This window comes from Mustela lutreola, chromosome 10 (assembly GCF_030435805.1).
Source record: "Mustela lutreola isolate mMusLut2 chromosome 10, mMusLut2.pri, whole genome shotgun sequence".
NCBI classification, from domain to species: Eukaryota; Metazoa; Chordata; class Mammalia; order Carnivora; family Mustelidae; genus Mustela; species Mustela lutreola.
This window is the reverse complement of record NC_081299.1, coordinates 52409068-52427483: the sequence shown is the minus strand read 5'-3', so window position 1 is coordinate 52427483 and position 18416 is coordinate 52409068. Positions and strand designations below refer to the sequence as shown.

General features: G+C 41.6%; 1 protein-coding gene across 1 annotated transcript in view; it reads right to left on the bottom strand.

The window, feature by feature from the left end:
• Positions 1 to 1287: 1287 nt before the first annotated feature.
• The window catches only part of ROR1 (receptor tyrosine kinase like orphan receptor 1), a 410104-nt gene continuing 392975 nt past the window's right edge, over positions 1288 to 18416 (bottom strand). Inside the window, exon 9 of the mRNA XM_059135253.1 lies at positions 1288 to 5426. Coding sequence (XP_058991236.1) covers positions 3999 to 5426 — 1428 coding nt within the window. The 3' untranslated portion in view covers positions 1288 to 3998. The remainder of the gene's footprint in view (positions 5427 to 18416) is intronic.

Sequence of the window (18416 nt, the reverse complement as noted above, 5' to 3'; positions counted from 1 at the left end):
AAGCAAGAAGTGTTTTAGTGCTAAATTTTTCAATATGTAAAACTTGATTTTCCTTAGGGGAACTAAAGTGGCTAAAATGTTATTAAATGCTTATATATACATTTCTAAGGGGGTAATGACCATTCCCCCACATCCACCCCGAGAGGCCTTTAACGTGATTCTCAATCTTTAGAATCCAGAAGTATTTGTTAAAACGCAAATTGCTGGGTCCCATCCCAGAATTTCTGATTCAGTGCTTCAAAGAGGGGCCTGGGAATTTGCATTTCTGACAAGTTCCAAAGTCTGCTCATCTGAGGACTGCACTCTTGTGAACCACGGGGATGGGTCATCATCTGTGAACCACTGGGAAAGGCAGATACAGAGCTCCCTTTAATCAGTAGTCAGGGGTTTGCAGTAAGCATTATCTGAGGTGCAGATGTTGGTGACTAAGGAACTCAGGGTAAGGCCCAAATCACAGAGCTAGAGGGACTGGGGATGGTGGGAGGGGAAGAGCCTGGAGAGGCAGAAGGAAACAGGAGTCAAGGGCAGATTGAAGAATTCACGTGAGAGGGAGAAACCCAACCTGACATCGATCTCGCTGCCATGTGAAGTGACTGCTTTATTGAGTTTGATTGCTGAGGTGGTGACAAGAACTGTACCTAAAACAGATGGATAAGGCCCTGAAGGTTTTATTGTATTCCCTTCTGTATTAAATAGCAGAATGGACAAGTTCTTTGAACTTTCATAATGATACTCATTTTCCTTGACAGTGTGTATTAATTGCCAGATGGGGAACTCTTTCTTTTGGGCAAAGAAGGTCATAAAGATAAGCTGTGACAATTAAATGGCCACATTTCTTTTATTTTATCAGTATGGTTGGAATCTAAGTTGAACACGATAAGATGTACACAGCTTTTTCTTCTTCAGAGTTCTAAGACATGATTTTTGATGTCTAAGTTCACATGGAAACAAGGCAGAAAAGGATGCAACTTTGAAAAACCAATTTTTATATTCCATTTGGTTGTAATTATTCAATATATTATTTTGATTTTGAAAACTAAAATCTTGCCATATAGAGTTGGTTGGTATATGGTCATGAAATCATTGGGATTTTTCCCTTCCACCTGTGTTCTCTGGCAAAAGAATGCCCAAGTCTATGTTAAAAGCCTACTTGGAAAAAAAAATCACTTCAATGAAAAAGCAGTGAATAGGAATTATGATTCCTTTTTCTATGAAATGTCAATAATTAGGAGAAATAATATTAAAATTCCCAAATACCTCCATGATAGTAATATTCAGGAAATAATATTATATGGTAAACATTTTTAATAAACAGCAGCATAAAGTAATCAGTGTTTAATATCATCTCTGGTGTGTGAAATACAAATGCACATATCCTCAATATAAAATAGCCTTTTTGTCATTACATCCATGCTTGTCTATTTGAAATGCCCATAATAACAAATCAAACATTAAGTAATACAGTGATTAAATGCATGCAGTGAAAATAAGAAAAGATATGGGAGGGAGAGATAGTTGAATATTGCCATGATATATTTGAAGAAAATCTATATCAAGTTAAAAAGAAACAAACAAAGGAAACAAAGAAACAGACCGGATATAAAAATGCAGAGATATATTTTCACTTCTGTGATACAAACCATAAACATAATTTTGTGCAAAAAAAAAAAAAAAAAGGAAAAAAAAGAGCTGAAAATAAAGTCATCTTACAAAACATTGTCAACAAAGCGAAAGGTATTTTTCAGTTTGTGAAAAAAATACTATTTAATACAAAAGGGACTGTGTTATGTAGTATCACAGTGCTATTATAAAATACATTATTACAAGTGGTTTTGAAATTTGGTTTGCTCACCTTAATGTCCTCAGTAATTATAATATGTTTAAAATAAATGTTATAGTTCTTTATAAAAAACTAACTTGAATTTATTTTTTAACCATAGTAATGTTTTTCCAGAGTAGGTATTTTACTGGCTCATGGAATGCTAATTTCCCTTTAAGGGACTCCTAGAAAAACTCAGATTCACTGAAATTGTGTTTACTTAAAATAATAAATATTCTTGGAAAACAATTGATTGTCGTATGATATACAAAATTGTGGTTTGAATCTTCATCATTAAACAGTTGCATAGCAACAAAAGGATACAAATATTCTCCTCTACCTAAAGTTCAGAAATGTAACTTTTGAATCAGCTTATTTGTGTCACGAAAATATTTCTTAATTTATCTCCCAATAAAACTGGATATAGCCAATTCTTTGAGTTCACAGTAGCAATAAGTCCATGTTTATTGTTTGAAGATTCAGTGTTTGGGAAAATTATAACACATTTCATAAACATTTTTCCTTGATTTCTCATCCTAATTGCTTTTTTTTTTTTTTTTTTTTTTTTTTACAAAACTGAAACATCAATGTGCTTCTAATCCCTTTGCATTCTCCTCATTAAATATCATTTCCAGGAATCATTTTCTATCCTGTTAAGTCTCTTTAAAAATCTCTTTAGCTGTAAAATCAAAAAAAGAAGTGAGACTTTGAGACACTGCTCTTAGAATAAAGGAGTTATTTTTTTAACAAGCGAAAAAAAAATAAAACATAACGTTCCTTCCTATATAGAACTTGAAACCATAAGAATTCTAAACTTGGCAAAAGATGGCTGGCGGGCAAGTGGCATCATGAGATGCACATCTGAGGCCTCCCTCCTAACTAAGGCAAAAATAATTACGTTCCTTCTATTCACCAGTTTAAAAAAATTCAGTTCACGGTAATCTTTGAAATGAGAACTCAGTACCTGTTCTCTAAAAATACTGTGGTATTCTGCAAACTAGAATTCGTAGTCTTTGGATTCCAACCAATTCTATGAATACATCGTCGTAACTTCTGGTGCTGGGATAACATTTGTGAACATTTCCGGATCAGAAAAGAAAAGGTGAAAGAAAACTTGAACTAGATACTGGTGTCATAGAATTTTCCTACTTGCTCAGAGTTCTCTGAGGGTGAGCACCCCTCTGCAGGAGGTGGTAGGCACTGATGTGCTGGTCTGCAGCCACACCTCTCCTCTTCAATGTTATGGGTCCAGGGAAGCCCCTGTGAGGCTGTCCCCATGGGCCCCTTTGTTCCTCTCCCATGGGTGCTGATCTAGACCGAGGGGCCATTTTCCTGACTGTGCTTCCTTTGGTTCCTCATTTTTAATGCAATGGATTGAACTATCAACCAACAATCAATTCTGGCATCCACATCTAGCCCTCTTATGGTCTGCTGCCCTGTATTATTTCAAGTGCTCGTGTAAACACACTGTGGAAAAGGTTAGTGTGGAAAAGGCCTTCCTGATCAGCAGAGGAAATTCACAAAGAGGCACACTCTGCACCTTCCCAAAGAAGCCCCACTGTGTAGAAGGCTTCGGGGGATCTAATACTTGTCTTATGGCTCGATTCCCTCTGGGATTTCAAATTTGGCCTAAAGTTTCCTCATTGATTCTGAGTATCATTTCCATACATGCATGCATAAAGTCTAAATTGAATGGACATAATTCCTGAACATTTGTCCTGGAGATAAGACAGCAGGTAGACAAATGCTACGATCTATACATTTTGGGGAGAGACCAGTCATGGAGAACGAAGGCAAATACACAAAGCACCACTGACTTTCCTTTTTGGTTTGATATTTAATCACAGAATTCTTTTCCTCTTCACTGGCTGGCAGTTTTTAGTACTTGAAACCGGATGTCCCAATCCCAATGCCATGTCATGTACCCCTGATGGAGGGTTAATCCCACAACGTTTTTGTTTGGTTTGGTTTTTTTTCTGGCTGGTGTCTGCCCTGCTTGGTAAGACACACTTAAACTTCACAGAAGATACTTGTTGCAATGTCTGCTAAATGAGAACCTCACTGTAATTTAAAAAAACAAAAACAAAAACAAAAACACAAAAGAAAAACCTTTGAATTTAAATCTTTCCTACAGCTTTCTAGTTTTTCCTGGATACCACATTTACAAAAGTCGTGCATCTTACAGTTCTGCGGAAATCATAGATTCGGTGTGTCCATGAATATTGGAGTCTCCTAGCAAAGATGGTTGCTTTGAGTCTATTTTGTAGGGTTTTTGGGATTTGTTGCCAAAAACGGTGATACCCATTCCACCGGGATGATTTGGAATGGACATGTGCGGTAGTAAGGGAATATTGGCTTCCTGGTTGGATCCCGAAGAGGGCAAGCTGGTCACATGACCGGTGCTCGTGGACCCACTGGCGCTGCTCGGGGACCGACTCTTGGGAGGCGGGCAATGCTGAATCACTCTAGGAGGACCTGCCGGCTGATAGTGGGGGGCTGGGAACGCCGCATATCCAGGAGGTATTGGGTATCCATTGATGGGGATGAATCGCTGGTTCTGAGGTATCGGTGGGCCAATGAAACCAGCAATCTGGCCCTGTGGCGTGATACCCTGGCTCGGGAACATGTAGTTGGGGTATCTGGGGTTACTGAGATTACTCACTGGGCTGGCGCTAAGGGAGGTGGTCTGTGTGGTGGCATTTCCCCCCGAAGGGGTCGTAGAGCTGGTGTGACTGGACAGTCCCTCCCAGGAGCGCAGCCGGACGTGAATATCTTTAAATCTGGGTCTCCTGGAGGGAATCTCGTTCCAGCACTCCGTCATGAGGCTGTACATTCTGGGCGGGCAGTCTTCGGAGCACGGCAACAGCTGTCGCTTCCTCACCATCTCGATCACCTCCTGGTTGCTGAATCCGTAGTAGGGCTGCAGTCCGAAACTGAAAATCTCCCACAAGACGACCCCAAAGGACCAGATATCTGAATCAGACGAGAATTTGCCATACATGATGGCTTCCGGCGGCATCCAGCGAATGGGCAGCAGAGACTTACTCTGCACCCTGTAGTAATCGGCAGAGTAGATCTCTCTGGACAGCCCGAGGTCTGAAACCTTTACATGAAGCTGCTCCCCGATTAAAATATTGCGAGCCGCAAGGTCCTTATGGACGAAGAAGTGACTAGACAGGTACTCCATGCCGGCAGCGATCTGGATGGCGATGTGCAGAAAATCTCCGTGATCCAGGCTGGATTTGACGGTCCCGTCTTCGTCGCTGCTACAGCCGACATCGGAATGCGGGGATCGCATGATGAGGAACTCGTGGAGATCCCCCTGATTCATGTACTCGAAAAGCATACACACCGGTTGCTCCTGAGTGACGGCGCCTAGAAGGCAGACGATATTGGGGTGCTGCAGTTCGGCCATCAGGGAGGCTTCCTGCTGAAACTCTGTCCACTGCTGGGGGTTGTTGTAGTCTTTCAAGGTCTTTATGGCGACCAGCTGAGCATGGTCCATGCCCGGGAGATAGAGATGGCCCTTATAGATCTTTCCAAAGGCACATTCACCCAGTTCTTCCATAAAACGTACAGCCGAGAGGGGCAGCTCTTTAGCCTTGCTCTGTATCAAAAGAAAGGAAAAGTGTGGGTTAAAACCTTAAGGTAAGACGTCTTAGCCTCCGAAGGACGGGGTGGGGCATACAGGGAGAGGTTCTATAAACCAGACTGAAGAAAATTCCGCAATTCTGGAAGTCTTTAAAATTGTCCGCCACGACTTGGAGGAGGTGACACACATCCTCCATCCACATCCCCTGCTCCACAGCCGGTTTGCTGCTCAGAGCCTAGAGTCTTGCTGCTCAGGCTGTGGTCCCAAGGCCAGCAGCATCGACATCACTCAGAGCTTACAACCGATGAGGGCTCTCGGCGGCCCACCTCCAACCTGCTGGATGAGGACGTGCATTTAACAAGACCCCAGTGACTTCAGTAAACATTACAGTGTGAGAGGTGCTGCTGGAGAGCATACAGCCTCAGTTCTCAGCCCGGCACACAGAGCGTGTGTGATCTGGCCCTAATCTGCCTACCCTGGCTTCTTCTCCGTATGTTAGCATCGTTTTACGGAAATAGGTCTCCTCAGTGTCCAGCCCTAAACACCATGGCCATTCTTGCCTAGCGACTGTTCCTGCAATGTTTTTCTTTTTAGGGTATTTATTGTGCAAAAAGCCAGAGAAACCCAACTGAAAGGCTGTCCTCCCGCGGTGCTCACGGGAGAGGTGGGAGGTTTGGAATGTGCTCCCCAATGCTTCTCAAATCCTGTTCCCTCTGAAACTCTCCCTGACCGCTAAGGTCTCTGCCTTCTCTGGAGTCCTTCTGCTTCACTGTCTGACTGCCACCACGCTCAAGAGGCGGTGTGAGCCATCCATTGTTTTGGGAGTGGAAGAATGAAGACTGCGGAAGTAAAATGCTGGCTAGTTCTCAGGTTTGCCACCAGAGATGCAAGATTCTAAGTACTTTGAGAAAGAATGAGTTTTAAAAATATTATATTTCAGATTTTCAGCACTAACAGATTGCATATATACAGTTCATTTACTTTTAATAAATGGGCAATTGATATTTTATTGAATGGGGAATTAAGAATATAAACTGTATATTTTGTCTTAAATTGGCTTTTTCTTGGGCTTTATTTTAATGACTTAAGGTATGAGTTATATTTTGGGAGATACTTCCTAGACATTTGGGAAGTTGGGTGCTATATGAAGAAAAACATTTAAGGATGTATATCATACTTCAGATATAAATATCTTGTTTTCTTGAATGTAATTAATTTATTGGTTAAAAATACCTTTTCTGCTCTCAAGATGGTGCCTGTTAACCTAAACATAAACTATTCTATTACATACAAAATATTTATTAGTTACTTTTAAAGCAGTAATATTTTACCTGAATGAATGTTCATTTATACATTCTGATAATTATTTAAATTGATACTTAATCTCACTGTGGAAAAAAAAAACCTTAATATTGAAACTAAAAAAATAAACAGAAAAAGAAAAAAAAAAGAGGGCTGGTCACATGCGTGGCCTCCCCAGTGAGACAATTTGAATCTGAATCCTGCTTTTGCCACTTACCAGCTGTGTAACTCTAGCTACAGTGTTCAACCACCTTGTGCCTCAATTCCCCATCTGTAAAATGAGATGATTATGATGGATAATTGTACTTATCTTGTAGGGTTCTTTGTGAACTTGCAATAAAGTAGTATTTGTAAAATACTCAGCATGATGGTTTGTACATAGTAAGTGCTGTGTAACTTTTAGTTGTTACTTTGCTGTTGCCTTTCTTTTTTTAAAAATTTTTTATTTTTTATAATAAACATATATATGTTTATATATATTATATATATATGTTTATATATATAATAAACATATATTTTTATCCCCAAGTTGCCTTTCTTTTAATGCATATTTTGTCCTCTCAATCAGATTTCAATTTCTTGAAGAGAGGCATTGCCCTCATGCCAACTGATAACCCTACAGCTTCATAAGTGGCTTGTTTACTAATTGATGTTAAGACAAACAGGAAAATGTACCTAGCTCACAATGAAAATAAGTATTAAATTGTCACATTTCATCTTGGCAATAATTTTTGAAACTCACCTCAAATCTAGCCTAAATTCTAGAAGAGGTTGTTAAGAAGCAAATCATAAAAGTAATGCATTTGTACATAAAGTAATTTTTTAAAATAATCCCTGCACTTTAAATTTTTTAAAGAAAAAGAATACTGCTCTATTCCAATTAAAGCTGACAATGTTGTAAATACATATAGAATTCAGAATTCTCCGTACAGAGTTTAAGACAAGTTTAGAAGATCTAGTAAAATATTTCTCTAATCCAAACTCTATTAGTTTAAAATTCATGATGATTGGCTCTGTTCTGGGCTGATATTTTCCAGGACAAAATGCCCCTTAAGTTAATAAGTATAAATAAACATGCAGCAAAATACTTAAAAGGATAAAATAAAATTGACAAATTTGAAACATTAATTTTCCCATGCAAATAATATTTCCTATTAGAAATAGGTCTCATTTATTCGTTAAAGCAGATCTTAAGAGGTTGGTATTTGGAAATGTCTTACAGGAAAGTTACTGCTACTGAAAGTAATGGTAACACATTGCTTTAAACATTCAGTAAATTAAAATTTATTGATTCAGTCCTATTCATCATAGTATTGTAGGAGCAAAACAGTAGAAACAACCTAAATGTGGCACCTAGGTGGTTTAGTTGGTTGAGCCTCTGATTATTGATATCAGCTCAGGTCATAATCTTAGGGTTGTGAGATTGAGTCCTGTGTTGGGCTCTGTGCTGGGTGAGTAGAGCCTGCTTAAGATTCTCTCCCTCTCTTCTTCTGCACCCCTCTCCCCTCTGCTGCCTATGCTTGTGCTCTCTAAAAAATAAAATAAAATAAAATAAAACTTCCTTTAAAATAAAAAAGAAATGGGGGCGCCTGGGTGGCTCAGTGGGTTAAAGCCTCTGCCTTCGGCTCAGGTCATGATCTCAGGGTCCTGGGATTGAGCCCTGCATCGGGCTCTCTGCTCAGCAGGAAGCCTGCTTCCTCCTCTCTCTCTACCTACTTGTGATCTCTGACCATCAAATAAATAAATTAAAATCTAAAAAAAAAAAAAAAAGAAAGAAAGAAACAACATAAACGTCTACCTAGAGGAGACTTGTTATGTTAATTATGGTAGAACTAAAAAAAGAGTATTAAAGAGGACATTTTCTATGTACCGACATGGAAAGATCTCCAAAATCCTACTGCTAAGTCAAAAATAAAAAGCAAAAGAACAGTTAATGCTGCATGCTGCTTTTGTGTGAACGGGGAAGTGAAAAAGAAGGAAAATATTCATGTTTATTTGTGTATATATAAAGAAACTCTGAAAGGACACTCAGGAAACAGCAGAGTTATGGGGGAGTACAGAGATGGGAACTAGGAGAAAGGAGACAGAGTTGGGAGAGTTTTCACTTCATGCCTCTTTGTACTTTATACGTTTTTGAACCAAGAAAAAAATAAAAAAGTAAAAACATATGACCAATTTTTCTACCTGACTGAATATGTAAATTTCTTTTGCAATCACAGGTACATCCACTATTTTTCCTTTTGCTTACAGGGGTTGGATTCTTTTGGAAGCTACATTGTTCCTCAGGGAGAGCTGCGTGCAGGTGATGAGAAAGGAACCAATTGAACCAAACTTACTTTTTCTCTTCTGGCACTCAGATGATTTTTATTTTGGGGAAAGACTAATCCAAGGTGAATTTCTCTGGCATGATGTTAGGGTAGGGATTTCTATCACAACATTTCCTAATGATTTATTTTATACACACACACACACACACACTCACACACACACACACATATTTTTTAAAGATTTTTAATTTTTTAAAAAAATTTATTTTTAAATAATTTTTAATTTTTAAAAGATTTTATTTATTTGAGAGAAAGCGAGAGATAGAGCATGAGTGGAGGAGGAGTGGCAAAGGGAGAGGGAGAGGCAGACTCCTTGCTGAGCAGGGAGCCCGAAGGGGGGCTCGATCCCAGGATCCCGGGATCGTGACCTGAGCCAAAGGCAGACACTTAACCGACTGAGCCACCCAAGCGTCCTTTTCCTAATGATTTAAAAGAATCCAATTTATGTGAGGGTCCTTTGAATGGGATAGTAGGTATTTACTTACCTTTCCACCTATGCAGGATCCCCAGGCTTTGGTGAGAGAGAAACCTATGTGACTGAGTAATAATTTTTTTTTTAGGGAAAATCAGAATTAGTAACTACACTCAAGGAATATTAGACTGAGGTAATGGGAAGTTAGGACTTTTTCCTGCCCCTGCTGAAAATAATGCATAGCCAGCCAGTGCAGGATATTCAAACTATGTCATCTCCGGAGTCATACCAATCTGAATTTGCATCTTGGGCCTGTTACATTCTATCAGTACTAGTTAATATTTATATAACATTTACTACATGCTAGATACTGTTCTAAGCACTTAACAAATATGACTCATTTAAGACAACAACCCTGTGAGGTAGGTCCCATATCTTAGTTGGTTGACCTTGAATGAGGTTCTTCACTTCGCTGAACCTCTATTTCCAAACCCATGAAACAATATAATATGCAGCTTCCACAGTGACACCAGGGATTAAATTCAACAATGTCGGAAACCAATTTCCACCTAGTAAGTGATTTTCACATCAATCTTATTATCCTTATTATCGAAGTAATCCCGGAAGTGGAGTAAATGAGAATGATTTAGACCTTTTTACAGCCTTAAGCAGTTCTAGACAGTTTTGTATAATTCCCTTTACATGTTTTTGTAAAAAAAAAAAAAAAAAAAAAAAAAAAAGAAGCATTGACTTTCCTCCTACTAATCTTTCCCTGCTCTCTTGTAGTTGTTGGTTTAAAACAAAAATCTTGATATCTTAAAAATCTTCAACCTCAAAATAGAGAATTTGTTTTGGATCCTGAAGGTGGGTCCAATTGGAGTGGCTGCTCCTCTAGGATTCTGGGAGATGAAGACGGGTGGAGAGAGTGAGAACCCATGTGGAAGAGTAGATGGTGGCAGATGGGACAAGGAAGCAAGCTGGCCAAACTTCTGGGGACTGGAAGAGAAGAGGGGTGGACAGGACCTTGGCACGGACCTGACACATGGCCCCTGGGGCTTCATGGCTAATAAGACTGGCTGCATTCCCCTCCACTGAGGTAAGCAAATTAGTTCTCTTCTATTCGCCTTTGGAAAAAAGAACTCTCACTCTTACCATTTTACAGATGGAAAACAAGGCTTGAGAAGTATCAAGAATTTTTAGGAGAGCCAAAAAGAGCTGCACTTTGCTGCAAGGCCTTCTGCTTTGGGCCACACCGTTCTGTCTGAAACCAGAGAAGCGTGCTGGCCTGGCAAGGCCGGTTTGACCCAGGAGGTCTCTGGAGGCTTAGCCGGGGGGTCTGACACCTTACGGGGCCGTGAGGCCAGCCTGCAGGCCTTCAGTGTGTGGTCACTCCGTGAAGTTATAACTGTTCTTTATCCCCTGTTCAGGCACAGGAGAAGACATTCTGACCCCAAGTGTGTCTTGTCAGATCCCAGCTGTACCAGGTGGGCCCTCCAGCAAGAAGTCGCAGCTCAGCACTGCTAGTCATACCCAAATTTGGGGATTTTGCTTTGGAAAGAAGCATGGGAGGCAACGACTACAGCAGACTTCACAAAACCTTTCCTCGGAACACCTGTGCGGCAGCCAGCATGGAAGTACCCAGAAAAACCGCTCGGACCTTGGCTTCAGGGGAACAATTTACACAGTGATTTGCATTTTTAAAACGCTCCAGTTACTCGATACAAATGTGTCTTAACTACAGACTCATTTTCAAATTTTACATAAATCCTGAACTAGTTAAAAAATCATAAAACCCCTTCAAGCAGCAGTCAGTAGACTGTCCAGTGACGGCAGGAAATGAGCTGTATTGTTGAGGAACAGATGGTTTACATTATACAAACCCTTTAGGCTAAACTTGTTTAGGTCTGGCATATTGTAAATTATATTTTAGTAATGAAAGTGAAATGACCTCGGCTTGACCTCAAGTGGGGTTTGTCTGTTTGAACCAATGTAGTGGAAAACTATGAAAGAAAATGAAGTCATAAAGTTTTGGCAGTTCAATTTTGGCTCATTTCAAGTTAAGGGGTTATAAATCTGTTTAGTTTTTGTTTGACAAGTATTTGTCATACAGGGATGTACAAAATGTAAAGAAGTGTAAAATACACATGAGGCGTGGTGCCAAAGTAAACGAAGTACAAAGGAAAACTGGAATGAATAGGGTCCTGGGCTCCTATCTCTTTATCACTCCCTCCATTAGCTGAATGACAAGATGGGCTCCGTTTAGGGTATGCTGTAAGGCAATTAAGTACCTTAAAACCGAAACAGGCTTTCAGTTTAAATGTTAACATTTTTACTTCTCAAAGTAAACACACATCTGCCTCAGTGAGGTTTTAAAAATTATATAATTTGGGGGCAGGGAGAAAAATCAGAGTTGATGTGGAAGTTGATACGTGATTCTAAACTCCAAATCTGCCTCTTCCCTTAGACAGTTTTGAAGAGCAACTGTATTAGAGTTTACGTGAACTCTTCACAGAAGGAAAATGAAGGGAGAACATTGTAGATGACGGTCACTTCACTGGGAGTCAGATGTGGCTATTGTCGTCCGCTGTCTACGCTGCTGATGGAGGCCAGGCGGATGCTGGTGGCTTCCTTCATCTGAGACACATTACTACATGGGGACATGGGATCCTTTTAGCTCTATTATCTTTAGATATGAAAGCAAGGGACCATGAGTGGAGTTGTTTTTTGTTTGTTTGTTTTAAATTGTCATGAGGTAGAGGCAGTTGGATAAGGAGGACAAACTCAATGACTTTATCTCCTTCCACCTTTGGGAAGTTATACCTTAGGTGAAAATCTATTTGAAATGATTCCTCTGGGTGACATAGCTCACAGCTAACCTGCCATTTCCTGCTCGCTTGACAGAAGGGACTGCTGTAGGAGAGGAGGTAAAGATACTGTGATGGCTCGCATTTGTGTGCAGCATGGATCCATCGATTTGTGACTTTTTGCTTCTAACCTGAGCAGGGTATGAATGCCTACGTTCGAGCCCCACTTAAAGTTGGGCACCACGAAAAAGTTGAGTGACATGAGGTGGAGGGGAACAGATCCCAGGGTGGTTCCCCCAGACAGGAAGGTGGCTCCAACAGCAGATGCTGAAAAAGAGCTAAAGTTCTATTCACACGACTAACTTAAACCATCCCCCATAGTCCCTCCCCTGTTCCTTTCCCAGACCTTAACGCTCCAAGACTGCTGCCTTTTTCCAAATCTCATTTGCTATACACTTGCCAATTCTAGCTGGACTCAGGTGTCTTCAGGAGAAAAACAGTGGCATTTTCCTCAGCCTCATTAGAATCAGAGCGGGATCTGGGGTAATAGGACATCACCAGGTTCTTTTTCTCTTTGGAAACACAGTTCTCCCTGAGATTTGTATTCCTTGGGGACTTGCTTGCACTCTGATTCTCAGGTAACTAGCACAGGCTAATTCAGAGCAGGCCCTGGTGCCCTCCCCCATCCCGAAGGCTTATTAAAACACAGATTGCTGGGCCCCAATCCTAGAGTTTCTGATTCTGTAGGTCTGAGATCCTGCAGTTCTGACAAGTCAAGGTGATGGGGATATTCCTGACCTGGAGGCTTTACTGTGAGAATCTCTGGAATGAATGAATATGGCTTTCTGGATCAGACAATTACGAGTGGTCCAGATCTCTGCTCCTTGAATGATGAATCACTACAATGCACCTGAAGGCCCTGGTTGAGCAATTTTGACCTATAGGAGCCAGAGAAAATAACACTTGGCTGCAGAAGATGCTTCAGAAATACCAGCTAACGTAAATATAAGAAGCACTGGCTGGTATTTACTAGGCTGCTGATGTCTTAGTGAGAGTCAAGGTTTTGAAATTAAATCACTCTATACATTGGGCTATGTCATCAGTATAGCCAATGGTGTGGGATCTTTTTAAAAAACCAGTTGTATTAGTCAGTCAATGGATACAGTATATACTATACACCAAAGAGCCTACATACAGAAGAGTATGTGAGGACCCACGCAAGAAACATGAGGAGTGAGGACACAGCTCCTACCCTAAATGTCTGTACTCCTCATTTAATAATAGTTACCATGTACTGAATCCTTTCCCTGTGCCAGATACTGAGATTGTAACAATGCCAATGATTTGTTTTGGATACGGTAAGTTATAAGTACTTGTACTTGATACATAGTAACCCCTTTCATCCTTTCAGTAACCCCAGGAAATTGGTCACTATAACTACAAGTCCCATTTTACAGATGGAAACTCTGAGAAACAGTGTTTAAGTGATCTTGTAGCTGGTAGGTCGTTATGGCAGAATGCAGAGCCTGTCTTCCTAGTGACTACTCCACAGGCCCTTTGTTCTCTCAGTGCTGACTGCGTCAACTCATTTAACCCTCATCCTAATCCCATGAGAGTCACATTATGATGTTCCCATTTCATGGATCAGGAAATTGAGACACTCAAAGGTTAAGTGGCTTGCCTAAAGAAGCCTACCGATTAAGAGGTGATGCCAAGATGCAAATCCAATATGCCTGACTCCAAAGCTGGAGCATTTTTCTGGGAATAATTGGCATTTTCATTTTGATCCTCGAAGGGCTCCATAATTTTAAAAGCATAAAACCCACAGGCATAAAAGTGGAATGTCGAGGTATAATTGCTTCCTGATCTCTGATTTAGACCTTACTCTGGTTGATTCTCTGTTGTCCTCATTAGTTGACTGGGACAAATGAACACAGCAGCCTTTGCCTGTGTGGGGGCACGAGAGCGCTGGAGAGTAGAGACTTCTTAGTATCTGGACCTCGCTGTTGACAGGAATCTACTTGACTCCAAAGGCTATTTTCCATTCTTGTGCCTTTTACTGGTTCTGAGGTAAACAGTGTTCAAATTGCGAAACAATTGGTTCCGCTCCTCAACGGAAATGATTATGTTTTAAAAACTTAAAGGCCAGAGCACTTTCATGTTGGGAGGTTATGGACATTTTCCAAAGACTACAGCCGAACTAAGTGCCTTCCAGCTTATGCCATCAAATTCTGGAGGGAGCTTCAACCAACAGTCTGCCACATTTGCCCAGAGTTCAGCGGCACTTCTCTGGAAGTGATTTCTCTTTGAAAGCAGTTCTTTTTTCTCTGTCACGTAACTTTCTGATGGTTCGTGTGAATGTTTGGTGGTGCCCAGGGTTCATTCTGTGGTGGTTGTTTGATAATGTCGATGGGAGAATTTCAGTCCTTCCTGGAAATTGGCAGAACAGAGGCCGGTACTTCCAGTGTCAGCTTGAGCCACCAAGTGCTCAGAACTTGAGCTCAGGGGTTCGGTCAGCCTCAAAGTTAGGCAGCAGGATGCAGTGCGGAAGCAATAGGGACACACGTGGGTTCTGGACTGGGCAGACCTGGGTTCAAGTTTTCTCTCTCTCAAATCAGGCTCAAATTAGCTCCTCCTTTAGAAGGTCGTAAGAGAGATCCCGTTGAGATAATGCGTGTGATGGACTTTAGCTTGTTTGTAATACCACCTATAATAGAGCCACTTCTAATACTCATTCTCCCCAGAAGTCCAGTTTCTACAGACACAGACTGGAGGCGAGGCTCTGTCCTGGACAGCCATCCAGCCCGAACTCTCAGACCCTCTCCACCCTGAAGGATTTTACCCAGGGTGTCAACAGGGTGTGGGCAGGGGCATTTATGCAAACCGAGTAGGAATGTAATACCAGAGATGTCCAAAGAGCTACCTATATTATCTTTGCTGTACTGCTTCCCTTGCTTCTGTCCTCACCCTAGGTAACGTGGCCTCCTGGATCCTAGAGTTTCTTCACAGCCCACATTTTCCTGTGCACGGCACTTGGGAGTTGATTAAAATATTTGTGGTTGTTCATATTAGCAAATGTATCAAAAATAATAGTAACTTCTAGCTATCGAGTACCTGTGAAGTACCAAATATGCTATCTCAAGGTGCCAAAAAGATCAGATGTGGGGGTGATCTGGCTGTGACTTCTGTCACCCCCTTGATCACCAGGGTTAATTCGGCTGATCTGGCTCCCTCAGAGCTTTTCTCCCTCGCCTTCTTCCTTCCCTCAGTGCTCCATGCACACCCCCCATCCCGAAAACATCCAAATAAGAAACAAAAAAAATCTCTAAGTACTATTTGTATCCTTGTTTTATAGGGGAGAAAACAAATGTCCAGAGAATTTGCTTAAGACCTCATGGCTGGTAATCAATGGAGCTGAGATCCGTTAATCATCTCTCTCTCTCTCCTTACAGTACTTGCCCTTTGGAGTGCATCAAACTACCTCCCAGAAATCGACCAAGAAAATGTGGCTGGAAAGGTAGTTAGGCCCAGAGAGTATGGATTCTTAGGAGCAGGGAGGAAGAATTTTCTAACTTGAGATTGGTCCTTCCAGATTGGGGAATTTATATCAAGTGGGAGCAAAAGCAATGCTAGAGGATGAAATAGGCATGAGAGAGAGAGTGAGAGAAAGAAAGAGAGAGAGAGAAGAGGGGGAGGTGGGAGAGAGGAAAAGAGGAACGGAAGGAACTAGTGAAGGAAACAGAGGCGATAGGAAGAAAGCCAAGAGAAAAAGTATTTCAAGATGGTGGTTCAGAATATCCAAGGCTCCAGGGAAATTAAGGAGGATAAAGACTTGGAAAAGGCCATTAGATTGAATTACATCACTGGGGATTCCCTAGAGGGCCCTGTCAATAGAATGATGAGCTCAGAAGTCTGGGGGTCAAAGGCTTTAAGGAGTGAGTAGTAAAGCTATTGAGGACATTTTAGCACTAAATGTGGTGACACTGGGTAAGGCCAGGGGTTCAAAGGGGGCAGCCAGACCACAGCAGAGCTTTTTAGATGGAAGCAGATTACTGGCAAAGAGGACAGGTCCAGAGAAGATCATCAAGTGTCAGTACATTCAGCAACTACTTTGGGTGGAAAGGATAAAGGGAGAGGAACTGCCTGGAAGTGAAGAAACAGAGAAGCTGGCAAGAGATGAGGGTACATTGAGAAATAAAATAGAGTCACCAGCTTCAGAACACGTGGCAAATCCTGCTTTCTACCAAATGTTCCTTATACCAGCCTGGAGCTGCCGAGTCTGACCCACAGCTTATTTAGGCTTTGGCCATGGCCCTCCCCAACCTCCAGCCCACTGTTCTTTGTCCCCCATCCCCAAACTCCCCCAACTCTTAACTTCTCAGTGTGCCTGCGTCCCATGTAGGTGAGTCACATAGGGAAGGACAGAAGCCCCCACCCCCTCTGCTGTGCTCAAGTGGGAGGCTCTGGCACTTTCTCACTCCCCAGGAGAGTGCTCCACAGCCTTCTCTCCCCTGCAGACACTGCCCTGTTTTTCAGACACATGACTACTGGGGAGTGGAGGGGGAGGGGCGAAAGAAAAGAATCCAGGAGAACGGAAGTTACCGTTTCCCAGGATTCTTAGAGAAGGTTCATTTTCCACAGTACTCTTAAAAAACACCCACTCAGATCATAAAATTTGTAATGCAATACAGAAAAGTCCTACTTAGTTCACACATCACTAGAATACTCATCAGGGGATTTTACAGAGGGGAAAGAGAAGGTTATCTTGTCCCACCGAATGGCTTGAAATCTCCTGCTGAACAGAATAAAAGGAAAACAAATGAACAGTACCTTACACAAACAGGGTCTACATCATTCTCTGAACAACTGAGAAATGTGAGACTCACAGAGGCCAAGTGACTTCTCAGGGCCATGGGGGGTGGAGGAGGTAGGAGCAGGAGGAACATCTCCATTTCCTGACTGTTCATGGCTCCACACTGAGGTGTCTCTCTGGTCCATGGACTTCCTTTCCCCACAAATCAGCAGGAAACTCGAATCTCATGGAGTCTAACTTTCAGCCGCCTCACCCACCTCTCCAGGGACTCAGGCTGGGTCTTTCAACCAGTCTGACTGCTCTTGTGCCCTCTGAAAGGCTTCTAATCTCCCTGAGGAGACTCCTCCTAATCCAAACACTTGGGGGGGGGGGTTTAGCAGCTCAGCAAGTGGAGAGAGATAGAAAGAGTTTAAACCCTCAAGGGCATGTTCATTTGGATCAATAAAAATTCTGGAGCTTCTAACTTTTGAATTGACCAGGGGAAAATAAGAGTAAGGCTCAGGCATACCAGTTTCCATACTTTATTCTTTAACATCCCGGCCCTCCAAGTATCCTTCTGATTTTACGCTGGTAGGGTGTTTGTTTTCAAGACTTCCCCCACCCCCCCATTCTTTCTTATGTGTGTTCCTTCCTTAGCTTTTATAGGTACATGTAATATTTATGTGTCAGTGACCTTTCAAAGCACTTTTAGAGATTGGCTGTTTACAGTTAGGAATTTTCTTTAAGGTCTACGAAGTCCTTTGTGCTTTTTCCAGGAAAGGCACTCAGTAAGAACCAAAACAAACAGAATAACTCAAATTTGATTGGAGCCAAATCTCTTAAGAGAGTAAGAGAAAAAGAGTGAGCATTTGTTTTTGTTGTTTCTTTTGCCTTCCTCAACCCCGTCAAAGATACTCGAGCTGTTCCTACTTAACAGTGTGGTTCGGAATTACTTAGAGCTGTTTAAGGCTAAATTCTAAGCCTTGGTGGAGAAATCTTGGCACTGGGAGATTTTGCAAGGAAAACCTCAGAAATGATGAAAACAATGTTTACTTCACTAAGTCTTTGGGAAAATTTGTCCCAGTATATTTTATTATTTAAAAAAATTTTTTAAAGATTTATTTGACAGAGCACCAGTAGGCAGAGCAGCAGACAGAGGGAGAGAGAGAAGCAAGTTCCCAATGAAGCAGGGAGCCCGATGCGGGGCTTGATTCCAGGACCCTGAGATCATGACCTGAGCCAAAGGTAGACGCTTAATGACTGAGCCAGACACCCAGGTGCCCCTGTCCCAGTATATTTTACATTTTTCTCTACAGCCATATAAGGTAGGGGACTATTACTGCTCTGACTAAATTTCACATGCCTTTG